Genomic DNA, 13741 nt, shown 5'->3' with positions numbered 1-13741 from the left:
CGTGTTCCCATCCTTAGAGTATGTTTTCCTGCCCCAGATTCTTAGAGAATAAACGCCTGCCCTTGGGAGCTAAATTAGGTCTTCCTAGAACTCCCATCATAGCATGGGTCCACAGGCCACCTAACAGTCACAGAGGGCTTTATCATCTGCAAGGCCCGTTCATGCACATGACCTTGGGCTGCTCACAGAGACCAGGTAGGAAACAAGCCCTCCCAGGTGTGCGGTGACATAAAGCCAGAGTGCAGTCCTAGGAGGGCCACCCCCACTCAGCATTGTCCCCTACAGTTGTTGTGCTCCCCCCTGGAAGGAATGCTGCAGGAGGGGGCAGCCTTGGCTTTAGCCAGAAGTCCTTGCCTGTTCCTTTATGCTATGGTTGTAACTGTTGATATAAGCTGATGTTTCACGCTGTTGCCATTTTTCTTGCTTTTTGTTTTTTAATTTTTGCTTTTGGTTGTGAGTCCCCCCAGTTAAGTCTTAAATCATCATTTAAAATTCAAAACAGAAAAAATGCACGAAGTCAGCTTCCAGGATAAGGAGAAGGAACATCTGACGCGGTTGCAGGATGCTGAAGAAATGAAGGTGTGTGTGGCTGCCCCTTCCATCAAGCCCAGTGTGCATTTGATGCATTTGGATTGGGAAATGCTTGTTCTAGGAAAATCTGTCACCTTCAGATCTGTGTATGGCAGGGGACAGGGGAGGGGCTGTTGTTGGGCATTCAGAGTCGATCTCAGAGTATAGTCTGGCTTAGAAATGAACAAGTCCAGAAACCCCAAGATGTCTGTAGAAAATGGTTAAGTTGCATTAATACCTTTGTCTTCCCCATTCCTGATGAAGAGGGAGAGGGTAGCACCCCCGATCACTGCATGGGCTCTTTTGTCGGAGTTAACTTCGAAGGATTTCTTCCTCCAACCTTTACGAAGAACACACCAAATTTGAGTTTCTGTCTCAAACATAGAGATTTTTCTTTTGGTCACATTTTAAACTGTAAAGGAAAATGGATTGGGGAGTAAGACTTTTAGGTGAATAAAATGAGACAGGAGAAGATGTAGGATTTTGATTAGTTGTAGGCAAACTGTGAGCCTCATTGAGTCAAAGTCCACAGTTAAAGACGTCCGCGGCATGCCCCTGCCCCAGCCAGCAGAATAAAATCATGCATCACGGGAGTCCCTTTCCTGTTTTCAGAGTGCTTTGGCCGAGAGGTCTCCTTTGGACATCATCATAAATCTGTGCAGTGGGTAGGGCAGGGGCTTTGATCTCAGTTTTGCATGTGAGGGAGTGCAGCTCACACAGGTTACAGGCTTGTCTGAGGTTACCTGGATCGGGAGAGGTTGGTGCCCTCTGACTGACCTGGCTGGAGAAGCTCAGGCTGGGCTGTAGAAGGTCAAGGGAACACTTTTTATTTAGTTGGTGGACTAATTGGCTTCTAGGGCCCACTTGGTTTTAGAACAGATCTTGGGTTTTGTTATCCCAATAAAGCAAGGCCGGGTCCTGGGGGCACAAGAGCCAGAAATGCCCCCAGTTTTGGGATCTGACATCTGAGGGACACGGGGAAGGAGGTCGGTCCAGATCCAGGGCTTGTCACAGAGTGGGCTGAGTGCCAACGAGTAGATGACATGTTTCTCTTGGCCTGGGATGCAGAAGGCACTGGAGCAGCAGATGGAGAGCCACCGGGAAGCTCACCAGAAGCAGCTGTCCAGACTCCGAGACGAAATTGAGGAGAAGCAGAAAATCATTGATGAGATTCGGGAGTGAGTTGGCCCAGGGTTCCAGGGGCGTGGGGGTGGTCATGCCTCGGTCCTCTTGGGGAAGCCCGGAAGGGTGTGGCTCTTAGCCGAGGGCCCTGCTCACCTTGTCCTGTGGGCACTGCCCTGATGACACAGCAGGCTGGGCGGGCTGCTTCCAAGGTCTGTTCTCCGATCTGGAGCTGAGCCTCCTGGAGCCCTGGTGTGGCAGGTGGCAGGCGGGCCTAGCTGCCTTTCCTAGTCCCCGAGGGTCAGGGTCACATAGGTGATTCCGCTGGATGGACGCATGCCCCAGTAGATGGGGGGGAGCATCTGTAATGAAAGCACCAAAAAAAAAAAAAAAAAGAAAAGAAAAAAGATAAAAAAATTGGTCCTGACTGCAGGGTTCTAGTAGGTTAATAAACACTCCAGAGAAAACAGCACCACTGCCTCCCCTTCTCCCCCTACACATATACGCTCACTGGGCAACCCAGCCACCTGGTTCCATGTGCTCACTTCTTAGGGCCCCACACTGTCATGTGTCTGCGCAGGCAGAGGTGCCAGTGACCTGTGGCACTGCCACCAGGATGGCATCATTGCAGTTTCTCTCTGGTGACACCCCCTCATGCTGTGCTCCTGCCTTGTCGCAGCCTCTGACATGTCCTCTGCTCCTTCAGAATAATGTTTTCAAATGCTCTGCATAAAAGACCTGGGATTACAAAGAAAACCAATTATATTGAAATGCTGACCTCCCCACCCCCACCCCACCCAGGGTCTACACTGTTCCTTCCCCTACCGCTTTCTGTAGATGAAGAAACAGATTTCTATATGGGAAGCAAGGCGAAATGATTTACTTAAGGTCACATTGCTAAATAGGAATCAGATTGGAGTTAGACTTTAATTCTCCAGACTACTGATCCAAGTCCCTTTTCAATGTGTGTGAGCTGCTCGAAAGGTGCATTTGCATTTTAAAAGAGGAGAATGATAACCCAAGCAAAAGTCTAAATGGTGTGACCCAGGCTCAGTGCCCAGTTCCTGAAGGAAGGCACTTAGCCTCCTCCCTCTTTTTCTCCTCCCTGGCCACCCCCTGCTGTTGCCATGTTGTGCTTTTCCCCTTCAGGGATATCTTACGTTCGTTATTCTGATTAATCACCCTCACAGATTCACCTGGAAGGGAGGGGGAGGTGGGAGGGAAGGAAGATGAGAAAGAGGGCAGGTTGGTGGGTTATGAGGAGGGGAAGCTTCCTTGGCCTGTGCCTTTCAAATGGCCTCTGGGTTTTCCTTCTGGTAGTGTATAGCTGTTCCTTTACAGGCGCTTAGGCGTGGCTCTAGGAAAGGTTTTATGAGTCCTGGGCTGATGTAAATGTTGACCAAACACCCTCAACCAGATGGCAAGTTTCTGTTTGCAGCAGAGCCCAGGCTGTCTTTTCTTCATAATTTCTCTCTCTGTGCCCACTCCTCGAGGGCAGGAACTGTCCCTGTATCAGTGAGGCATTTGGACTGGGGAGATGTTTTTAGAACATCAGACCAGAAAGGAGGGAAAGTGGAAATGGCCAAATCAGGTTCCCCAAGTGAGTGCATGCTGTCCAAGGGGCCGAGGAAGCAAGAGTTCTTCTGACATGGGCTCTCTGTTTTAAAATATCAGCCCTTCTCCCATCTCATTATTTCTCCCCTGAAGCTCTTGCACAAGCAAACTATAAATACATCCTCAAAGCCTTATGTTTCATGACTCTTAGATGCACCCCAGAAATTAGTTTTCACTTGGGCGGGGAGGAAGCTGTGAGGCTGTTCTCTGATCCCTCCAAATCCTGCAGAATTACTGCCTTTATTGTACAGAACTAACAGGGTTGGAACAGAACCACGGTTTTAGCTGGATGACTCAGAATTTCAGACTGATGTGGAATATATTGCTTTTTCCTCTCAATTTCAGTTTGAATCAGAAACTGCAACTGGAACAGGAGAAGCTCAGTTCTGATTATAACAAGCTGAAAATAGAGGGCCAAGAGAGAGAAATGAAGCTGGAAAAGCTCTTGTGAGTGCACTCTAAGTATTTCCTCTATTTTCTTTCATCCCCATGATATTCTGGTTAGATTGGGCTAATTTAAAAACAGACAATGGCTATTTGTGTGCTTGTTGGTGGGTTTTGTTGATTTATCTGTGGCTGCAAATAGTATTTGCTGAAATCTCTGAGTCCCCTATGGTGGTCTGTGGTTCCTTTTTGTTTTTCAGATTGCTCAACGATAAAAGGGAACAAGCTAGAGAAGACCTCAAAGGGCTGGAGGAGACAGTGGTATGTCAAGATATTTCCCGATTTATGTTCGTCTCCAAGACCGGATTCGTTTGTGATTTGTCGGATTGTTTATTTCAAAATTTTATCCGTGCACACCTTTCTGTGTAATGTTTTAGAGAAGACATTCTATGGAAAAGTAGGATTTGTAGAATTTAGTCCTCAACTTTTCACAGAATCAGTCAACCAATCCATCTGTCCTTAGAGCAGTAACCTGGAGCCCCTGAGTGAGGATTAAGCTGAATTGCAGCTTAGCAATTTTACAGCCCTGCACTTTGTGACATACTTCCTCTCAACATTCAACAGATATTTATTTATTGAGCACCTCCTAACGGCTGGCATTCTTCAAGGTGCTTGAATATATCCATAAACAACAGAAATAGGATCCCTGACCTCGTGAAGCTTACCTTTAGCTGCGAGAGATGATAAACAGTAAGGAAGCCAGTCTTGCACTCTCTCAGATAGCTATAGAATGTGCATAGGTTGATGACTGGGGGAGGCTCCACGAGGATGTGACCTTTGAGCAGGGACTCGAAGAAGGAGAAGAAGTGAGCATAGAGATGTGTCGGGGAGAGCATTGCAGGCAGAGGCAACAGCTCATGGCAAGGCCCTGAGAGAAGCCCGGGACCGTCCTGTTGGGGGCCAGCAGGGAGGTTTGTGTGGCTGCCGCTGAGGGAAGGACGGGGATATAAGGTGAGCACAGAGAGGTAAAGGCTGCAGTGATTCGGGCCAGGTAAAACCTTGAAACCTGCAGGGCTTTGGGTGGAGGAGTGACGGGCCCAGCCTACCTTTGGAAGGGCTCGTTATTTGAAACCTGGTTGGTTTTCTCCGTCCTGTGTCTGGGTTTGTCGGCATCATCTCCCCTGGTCAGCTTCCATTTCAGCTGCTCTGTGGGATAGCTGCCTGGCTCCGTGCCCCACAGCCTGTGCTCTAAGACAGACCATTCTAACATAGCCTCTCCATTTGGTGAAAACGCGTTCAGGCATTTCACATGATTCAACGACAGAGAGAAACCGTTGGTTAGATACAGTCATCCATTTTGGCTCCGTTCATGGGTCATGTGGATCTGTGTGGGACGGATCCATCTTCAAGGACCTGGTGACCCCACATTGGTGGGAACTGGTTGCTTGGGTCTGGCCCTGAGATTGTGCTCTGGCCCATGGACTAGTAATGTTTGTTGCACCTCAAAGCCATGGAGAGGAAATGAGGGCAGCAGCCACTGGGGACAGAAGATGCCTGTGTCCAAAGGGAGCTGGGCCCTTGGATCATGGAGGAGCCTGTGGAGGGGCTGCTGCTGGGGAACCTGAAATGAAGCCCCACAATTGCTTCATCTACATCTGTTTTACCAGCGAATTGGTAATCCTAATTATAGATAATTATAGAAATTCAGAAAAATATTGAACATTAAAATTTCACTATATTTCTACCAGCCAGAGATCAGTGATATCAATGAAATATTTTGGGATGTTTTCTTCCTTTATACCCGTGAGCTCTCAGGCACCCTATCCCCACTGTCCCTAGCCATCCATGCCCTCTTTCAGTCTCACTCACACCTACAACTCAAGCATGCGAGCACATCGTCACACACTGACGCCGGGGCTCACAAGTCCCTTGCCCACACATGCGGTCAGCTCCTCACTCTCCTGTTCTCATGCCTCTGCTCAGCCGCACTCACTCCTGCATGCTCCTCCATACACAAGTACTTACAACACACTCTTGTTCACACACAGAACATGCACACTTGCATTCACACACACAACTCGCATGCACACTAATGATCGTCCACACTTTCTCACTCGCACATTCACACAATCACTCTCGTGCAGTTGCTCACCCTCACTCCCCTTGCTGCCTTCACTCACACCCACACCCATGTTCACACTCCCTTGTACACTCTTACACAGATGCTGTCTTAGGACACTCCCCCTCACACGCACGCAGGCGCATTCACACCCATCACTCTCATACACTCATTCACTGTCACAACCACCTCCGTTCACACGCACACTCATTTCCATGCTCATGGACTCACATGCTTTCTCCTCTCATACACTCAGGAGTGTGATATTTAAAGAATGTTTCATCAGCTCTTTTGCCTTTTTTGAAGTTCGAGTGGTCTTTTGCGTCTTTTGAATGACGTATTTTCCTCACTAGCTCCTCCCGTCTCCCTGCTCGTCTGCTCTCCCTCCCACGCTGGGCACGGTTCCACGCGCACCCTCCCAGGCTGCTCCCCACTCGCACCCTCGCCCAGCCCATGCACGCGGACAGACACACTGGCTCCGTGGCACCCACATTCTCTCCCTCACTCTCACCACCCACACGCATCAAATGCACACTTTTAAAACCCAAGAGTGGAGCCCTGCAGTGTATGCCGTTTTAGACTCGGATGTTTTCACTCAGCCTTGGAATCCTCCCCGAGCCGTAAATGTTCTTCAGAAATAGACGCGCTGTCCTTGGCTGACTGTTCTGCCGCCCTCCTCAGCGCAGGGCCTGTTCTGCCTCCTGGAGTGTTTGGGTGGGATGGGTGGAGCATGGAGCCTGCTGGCCAGGGGGTGAATGCCCGGGAAGCCCGCTGCAAGGGACAGTGGTGGAAAAGGCCAACTGGCCGTCGGGGCATCCCTGGCCCGGGGCGGGCAGCTGACTGGCTGGAACAGGACACTGTCTGGGCTTTGGGGCGGGAGCCCTCCTCTGGGTGCGTTGATGAGACTTGTATTCCCTCCTTGCTGGTCCCGCCCTTGCTGTCCACTGTGACCGGAAGCTGAGCCTTGAGCTTTGGCATGGAGGGTTGCAACCTGTGATGTGAAGAGGGACACGTGTGGGGAGGCGGAGGGATGATAATGAATGTGATGGAGGAAAAAGCATTGCCACAGGAGGCCGAATGATAGTTGCCTAAGCACAGTGTGCATAAATAAAAGGGACAAGTGATTTTAAATGATTTGTACTACCCTTCCCAAACTATTTGTTGTTGAATCTCCCTAAAAACAAACAAAATGAGAGAAAGTTGCCAAACTCAGGACTCTGTATTTAGTATTTACACCCCAGGAGATGCCTGGCCCTTGGACAAAGCACTGTTCTCATTCCGTCTTCTGTTCTCATTCCCCTTTGGTGTGGTGGTGTTTTTATGAAAAATGTAAACTGTGGTTACAGTTCAATCAGTAAGGAAACCACTGACGGGAAAGAGAGAGAACACATACAGGGTGGGTGCAGGTGTTCCGGAGCAGGGTATCCGGGCTGAGCTCCCTCCCGCAAGGCCTGGGACGACGTGTCTGTAACATAGTGAGTGCTGCACCCCTGCCCCTGGGCTGGAAGGCGGCACAGCCTCAAACAGGTCCTGTGTGCACATTATTCATAATCACAGATCCATTTGGTTTCCTGCAGAAAGTAATTTACCTCATCCGAGGACACAATTGACTTCAGGTGCTTCTTATTTCAACACAGAATTGGACCCAGTAATAAGACTTTAAATTAACAGCGAACCGTTATTCCAAGAAACTTAGTGTTTCCGTAGCTTTATAGTCGGTTTCTTCCTTTTAGATGTGAGCGTGTGTGAGCTGCATCCCTCGAAATTCTGTGTTAAAGCAGGTCAATTTAGACAAATACAGTTTGCATGCAGAGTTTAGCTCTCTCCTCTTCCTCTATGGGAAAATATTTTGCAAGGAACTGATCATATTTCCTATAGTAAATTCATGGAGACTTGAACAGACAGAAATATTTCATCTTCTGATCTTGTTAACAAAGATTACCAGATTTGGCTCAGGCTCCTGTCTCAGTAATCTAATTCCTAAGGTTTCATTTGTAGAAAATAATCCAAAATGACGGGAAAAAATGCCCCCAAGATTACAGTGAAAGTTTTAACAACAACAATAAAAGGAAGCAATACAATCCTAATGAAAAAATGGCTTTTATGATATGAAATATGCATCAATAAATTCATACTAGTCATCTTTATTGGGCACTTAATATGTGCCAGAAAATGTTCTAAGAACATTATAAGGTTCATCTCATTTAATCTTGACAGCAATGATGAGGCAACCACTGTTTTTATTCTCATGTTACCAATAAGAAAACTGAGGCACAGAAAGGTTAGATAACTTGCCCGGGGCCACCCAGGAGGAAAGTCCAACGAAATGCCTCATCTGTAAGCTCCGTGACGTAAAACAAGCAAGCGTGTGGACTTGCGCCCGAAGCAGGTGTGGAGACATGAAGAATGTGAGTCAGTTACTGTGAGATATTGTGGCTAACTTTTCATTTAAGCTTGTTGCTATTACACTGTAACATTTATGTAATAAAAAAAGAAAAAAGGAATTCATCCTGATACAACGTAGCCCAGTAGGAATTTTTGTGAGGAAACCTTTGCATTTCTGTGGGTGAGGGAATGTGTGGTTCCACGGTGAGCAGGTGGGCAGGCTTTGTTCTAGTTTACAGTTGGTGGGCTGAGTTCTCAGGCTCTGCACCTCGAGGTGCTCCAGGAATGACACTAGGTCCAGGGGTCGGCATGGTCAGGGTGGGGGTGTCACAGGGAAGGGGGTGCACCAGCGGCGTCCGTGGCAGGCTTGGGAAGGGTCTGGGGGAATGATCTGATGCCAACTGTGCCATAAATTCAGTGAATTGCTACACTTAAGTGGCCTTTAAAAATCTCTTCCAGTCTAGAGAATTGCAGACGCTGCACAACCTTCGGAAACTCTTTGTCCAGGACCTGACCACCCGAGTTAAAAAAGTGAGTTCTCTTCATCTGAATGGGACTGAGCAGAAAATCAAAGATGGCAGGGAAGAATCATTTTCAGTTGAAATATCACTTGCTTAAGTCAGGGCTAGTTATGCTTAAAAATTAATTACTTCACACCAGAGAATGTTATTAAAAGAATGTGCCGGAGGCAGAAAATACTTGGTAACATTTTCCCATCTGATTTTTCCTTCTTAGTAAAAGGAAGTCAGAATGCTTTCTCTGGCCTTCATTTCAAAGGAACGCATATTTTTCTGGCCCCCACTGTGTGAGGGCGACTGCTCTTGACACAGAAACATTTAGAGCAGCCATTTCCGAAAGCATTGCCCAGAAGCCTGGAGAAGTCGGACCGAGAGAGCCTCTTATTTGTTTGTTAAAAGGCCATTAGGGGCTAGGTCAGAGTTTATGAAGCACGTCAACATCCAGTATTTTATTTGCTTTTCCCAGCAACCATGTAAGTGGTGCTTAGTGTTCCTGTTTTTGCAGATGTGGAGATAGGCTCAGATGTTAAATAACTTACCCAATATTGCACTGGTGGGAAGAGCCAGAGATAGGTCTGGAACCCAGGCCTGCTGGGTCTCTGGATCTGAGCTTCTTCCATCCTCATGCTACACCAGCAGTCTGCAGACACTCCGTAATGGTGACTCCCCCAAACAGCTTGCAGAGGTTTAAGAAAGCAGTAAGAGGTGAAGGCAGCAAGAGGGCTACTCTTTCAAAGTGTTTAAAAGTGATGGATGTAACACAATAGGCCATGTGTAGAGGGATAGTAGGATTGAAGGAAGGTCTGTTTAAGAAAAGTGTGTGCATATGTGTGTAAATGTGTGTGCATATTTGAGTGTGTGTATGTGTGTGTGTGAATGTGTCAGTGTGAAGGAGCCAAGGGAAAGAGGTCAAATGTCTTACAAAGATAGAGTTGGGTCTGAGAGGGAGAGGGCTAATAGTGTAGACGGATGTATTAGATAGGGTTGGTAAGGAGAAGGGACACAAATTCCTCGAAAGGAGGAGTGGAGAAGTCAAGTTGGAAGGATCGGCAGGGAAATACATGCGGGTGGAAAGAAGTCACATTTGATGACTTGGGTCTTCTTGGTTTATGTGGAGGCTCAGTCCTTGGTGGGGAAGTAGGGAAGAGAATGGGAAGCCTAAGGAGACTAGACATGGTTCAGGCCACCAAGGTGGGGGACGTGCTATGGAAGAGAAGAAGGATTGTTGAGCAGTGGTGTTGGTGTTGAGTCAGAAGCATGGGCTTGGTGTGGCCCCTGACAGCATGGTTTAAGCAAGTTTAGAATCCTGGAAATGAAAATAAAGAAGGCAGAAAATGATGGGCAATTTCAAGGCCTGCATGGCAATGGCTAGGCAATTAGGTAGTAAGCACAGTCCAAAATACAAATGACCATGGGGGCCTGGACCTGGCAGGAGAGTGAAGCCAGAGCAAAGGTGATGGCCAGGGAGACTAGACAGGGGAGGGCACCTGGCCAGAGGTTATGACATGGACTGAAAAGGTTCAGTCCGAGGAAGGAGGTGGAAGCCATGACCATACCTGGGAGGCTCTGGTCCTAGGGAGGGTTAGAAGCTTGAGACCAGACTTCCAGATTTCATGATAGAAAACTCTCTAGGAAAGCCCTGCTTTTAGACCAGTGTTTTTCTGCTGGTGGTTCTCTGGCCATCGGCCTCAGCATCACCTAGGAAACTGTTTAGATATGGAAATTCTCATACCCCACCCCAGGTCCACTGAATCAGAGACTAGGGATGGGACGTGGCAATCTAAGTCTCAACAAACCCTCCCCTGGGGAGCCCAGTGCTAAGGCTCAAATTTGGGGGGCTCAGTTTTAGACTGAAGAGCTGCAGGTCTGAGATGCTCATGTAGCCATTACATTTCAGAAAAAGGATGATGATCTCTTCGACAATCAGACAGAGCAAACCTGCTTTTCCACCTTGGAACACCGGGATGTGTTTGCACCTGTACTTTCCAATTTATCTGTGCCACTCGGCTTGCCAGGAGTGCAGTGTTTTGCCAATTTCAAGATCTGATAAATTTCAAGAATTTACCCAGCATCCGGATGCTATGATTAATTTGAGCCTGATTCATTAATGAATTTTATAGATTTGGAAGCTGAAGGGACAAGCAGAGGCCATTAAGACTTCCCAGTGGGACCATAGACACTTGGTTACAAGTTTGGTGACTTGTTGTCCCATCATGATGGCTGAAATCAAATTTAGGTTCTGGGTTTATGTTTTCGCAGTTGTTGTTTCTTAATGAGTTTTGGAATGCTTTCTTTTGAAAAGAAGTCTCTATTTACTACATGAAAGGGAGATGTATATTTTACTGAAGATAACTCATCTGCAACTTTCAAAAGCAGATTTGAAGGAGTTTTTTTTTTAGCTCTCTAAAAAATAGCTCCTCCTTAAATCGCTTTTCATACTAATAAGGGAAATTAATTGGGGGATATGTTGAGTCTAAACTTTTAGAACCTCTCTCTATTTTCACTTTCAGAATACCCTTTGGTGGGAATGGGGATTTTTTTTTTTTCCATCCACATTATCCTGGGGTGGAGGGTGGGTGGGTGACAGCCTGTCCTGCTGACCCCTTGGTGTCAATGCAGAGTGTGGAGTTGGACAGCGATGATGGAGGGGGCAGTGCTGCCCAGAAGCAGAAAATTTCCTTCTTGGAGAATAACCTGGAGCAGCTCACCAAAGTTCACAAGCAGGTAGGAGAGTTCTGCCCGCTCCACTCTGATTCCCCCCTCTCTCCTGGAAAGAAGCCCCACCAGGTTTGGCCACAGTGTGCGGAGAAGGCACTGAGATTGAAGGTAAAAGAACTGTACACTAACAGAGGACATGAGGGCTGGAAAGGTCCTTACAAATCCTTTAGTTCTCAGTGACTTCCCATATATATAAAGGACTTTCTTTTATCAAAGCCAAATATAACGCATAGGGTTTGAGCTCTCTGGGGTTGGAGAGGGAAGTGTTCAGAGGCCCGTCTTTTCATCCTGCCTCCACCCCGACTTTGGACACCAACTAGCCTCTGTGTCTCCCATGACACCTCTGAGGTACCTCTGTGGACCTGAAAGTGGACACCACTGAGCTGGTTCAAGTCCTTTATTTTTACAGATGGGGAAGCAGACTGGTGCCTTGCTTCATTGCACCGTGGGAGGACCGGGACTGGAACCAGCACCCTCTCTGCTCAGCTGCCCATTCCTAGCGATCTCAGATGCGCTCTCGGATGCCTGCGATGTGCTGGCATTTGTCTAGAGTGACAGAGAGTGATAACTGTGTCCAAACTCACCAGTGATTTCAGCAGGTCATTTGTCTTGGATACTTTCTTTTTAAATGTTGGTGTGTGCATGGCTGTTTTCCCTCTTTAGGAATTGGGATGTGATGGAAACGGCCCAAGTTTTTAGACCACATGGCCGGGGAGATGTCATTTCTCTTTAACTTGTTAAGTCTTCTTCAATATTACTGATGATGGCATTTTTTCCCCAGAGGGAGGATGATAAATTCTAGATAGTTGAAGCCACTCAAACAAATTGTCGATGAGAAACACGAAAGCAGAAACTGTCAGGGAGCTTGAAATAGGGCTCTGAGATGCATTTTTTAAATTTATTTTTATTTTTATTTAAAAAAATTTTTTTTTTGAGGCGGAGGCTTGCTCTGTCGCCCAGGCTGGAGTGCAGTGGCACGATCTCTGCTCAGTGCAACCTCTGCCTCCTGGGTTCAAGAGATTCTCCTGCCTCAGCCTCCAGAGTAGCTGGGATTACAGGTGTGCGCCACCACTCCTGGCTAATTTTTTTTGTATTTTTAGTAGAGACAAGGTTTCACCATGTTGGTCAGGCTGGTCTTGAACCACTGACCTCGTGATCCGCCCACCTCGACCTCCCAAAGTGCTGGAATTACAGGCATGAGCCACTGCACCCAGCTGAGATGCATTATCTTATTCATGGATTGAATGAGCATTTATTAAAAATGTACTCTCTGCCAGGCACTACAGCTGGTGCTAGGAGAACAAAGCAAGAGACCCAGCAGTAGCTCACTTTGGTGTGGTACTTTCTGATTTTCAAAACTCCCTCCCTCCATCTGGATCCCCTATTATGTAGTACACTTGTGTTATAGATGAGAAACTTGAGACCTGTGGTGGTCCAATGACTTATGCCAAGTCAGATGGCCAGGACATAAAGAGCTGGCCCTTGAGCCCACTCCTACCTGGGGCTGGCCTGTTGCTTCTTCAGTCAGCAGAAAGGCGCAGTCTCCTCCTCTTCCTTAGCTTCTGGATGTGTTGCAAAGCTGGGTCCAAACCCCATGCCAGTGTGAACAGCAGGTTCTGCATGGAAGGAAGCCCTCTGAGAGCTCAGGAACACGCGCGTTTTTCACTGAGTCCTTTCGAACCGACTTTAAGTGCTTCAGCTTTCTCATGCTAATTTACTATTCTCATACGTGGTCGATTTTCTTACACTATCCCCCTTTCCTCTACACACACCCAAACAGAAGAGGAGGTAAATCCTGCCTCAAATGGAAAGTTTCTTGTGGTGGGAAATAGCTCTTAATTGTATCCCCACCCCACCGTTCCTTGCACCCTGTGAATCACGTGTTCAGCAACCCGGACCCCACAGTCTGAGTTTTCCTTTCCTTTCTGTGGTTGTACGGAGTGCCAAGGACGACCTAGCGGGGGCCACCTGTTCAGTAGCAGGGGCTGCTTCTGGCTACTCTGGTTTGTGCAATGCTGCCTGCCTGGTAGTAACTCCCTTCCTTTATCCTCCTACCCCAGCTGGTCCGGGACAACGCAGACCTGCGCTGTGAACTGCCCAAGCTGGAGAAGCGGCTGCGGGCCACGGCGGAGCGCGTCAAGGCGCTGGAGAGTGCGCTGAAGGAGGCCAAGGAGAACGCCATGCGGGACCGTAAGCGCTACCAGCAGGAGGTGGATCGCATCAAGGAGGCCGTGCGGGCCAAGAACATGGCCAGAAGGGCCCATTCAGCCCAGATCGGTACGTTCGTGCACCGTGGCGCCCGGGGTTTGAG

The 13741-nt window shown here is 47.9% G+C and overlaps 1 protein-coding gene across 1 annotated transcript in view; it reads left to right on the top strand.

Moving 5' to 3' along the window:
- KIF5C (kinesin family member 5C) overlaps positions 1-13741 on the top strand; it is a 152513-nt gene that overhangs the window by 122412 nt on the left and 16360 nt on the right. The window contains exons 18-24 of the mRNA XM_032145941.2: positions 503-579; positions 1639-1748; positions 3652-3753; positions 3951-4011; positions 8654-8725; positions 11332-11436; positions 13491-13707. Coding sequence (XP_032001832.1) covers positions 503-579; positions 1639-1748; positions 3652-3753; positions 3951-4011; positions 8654-8725; positions 11332-11436; positions 13491-13707 — 744 coding nt within the window. The remainder of the gene's footprint in view (positions 1-502; positions 580-1638; positions 1749-3651; positions 3754-3950; positions 4012-8653; positions 8726-11331; positions 11437-13490; positions 13708-13741) is intronic.

This window comes from Hylobates moloch, unplaced genomic scaffold (assembly GCF_009828535.3).
Source record: "Hylobates moloch isolate HMO894 unplaced genomic scaffold, HMol_V3 SCAFFOLD_24, whole genome shotgun sequence".
In the NCBI taxonomy this organism is placed as follows: Eukaryota; Metazoa; Chordata; class Mammalia; order Primates; family Hylobatidae; genus Hylobates; species Hylobates moloch.
This window is presented reverse-complemented; position numbering and strand designations above follow the sequence as displayed.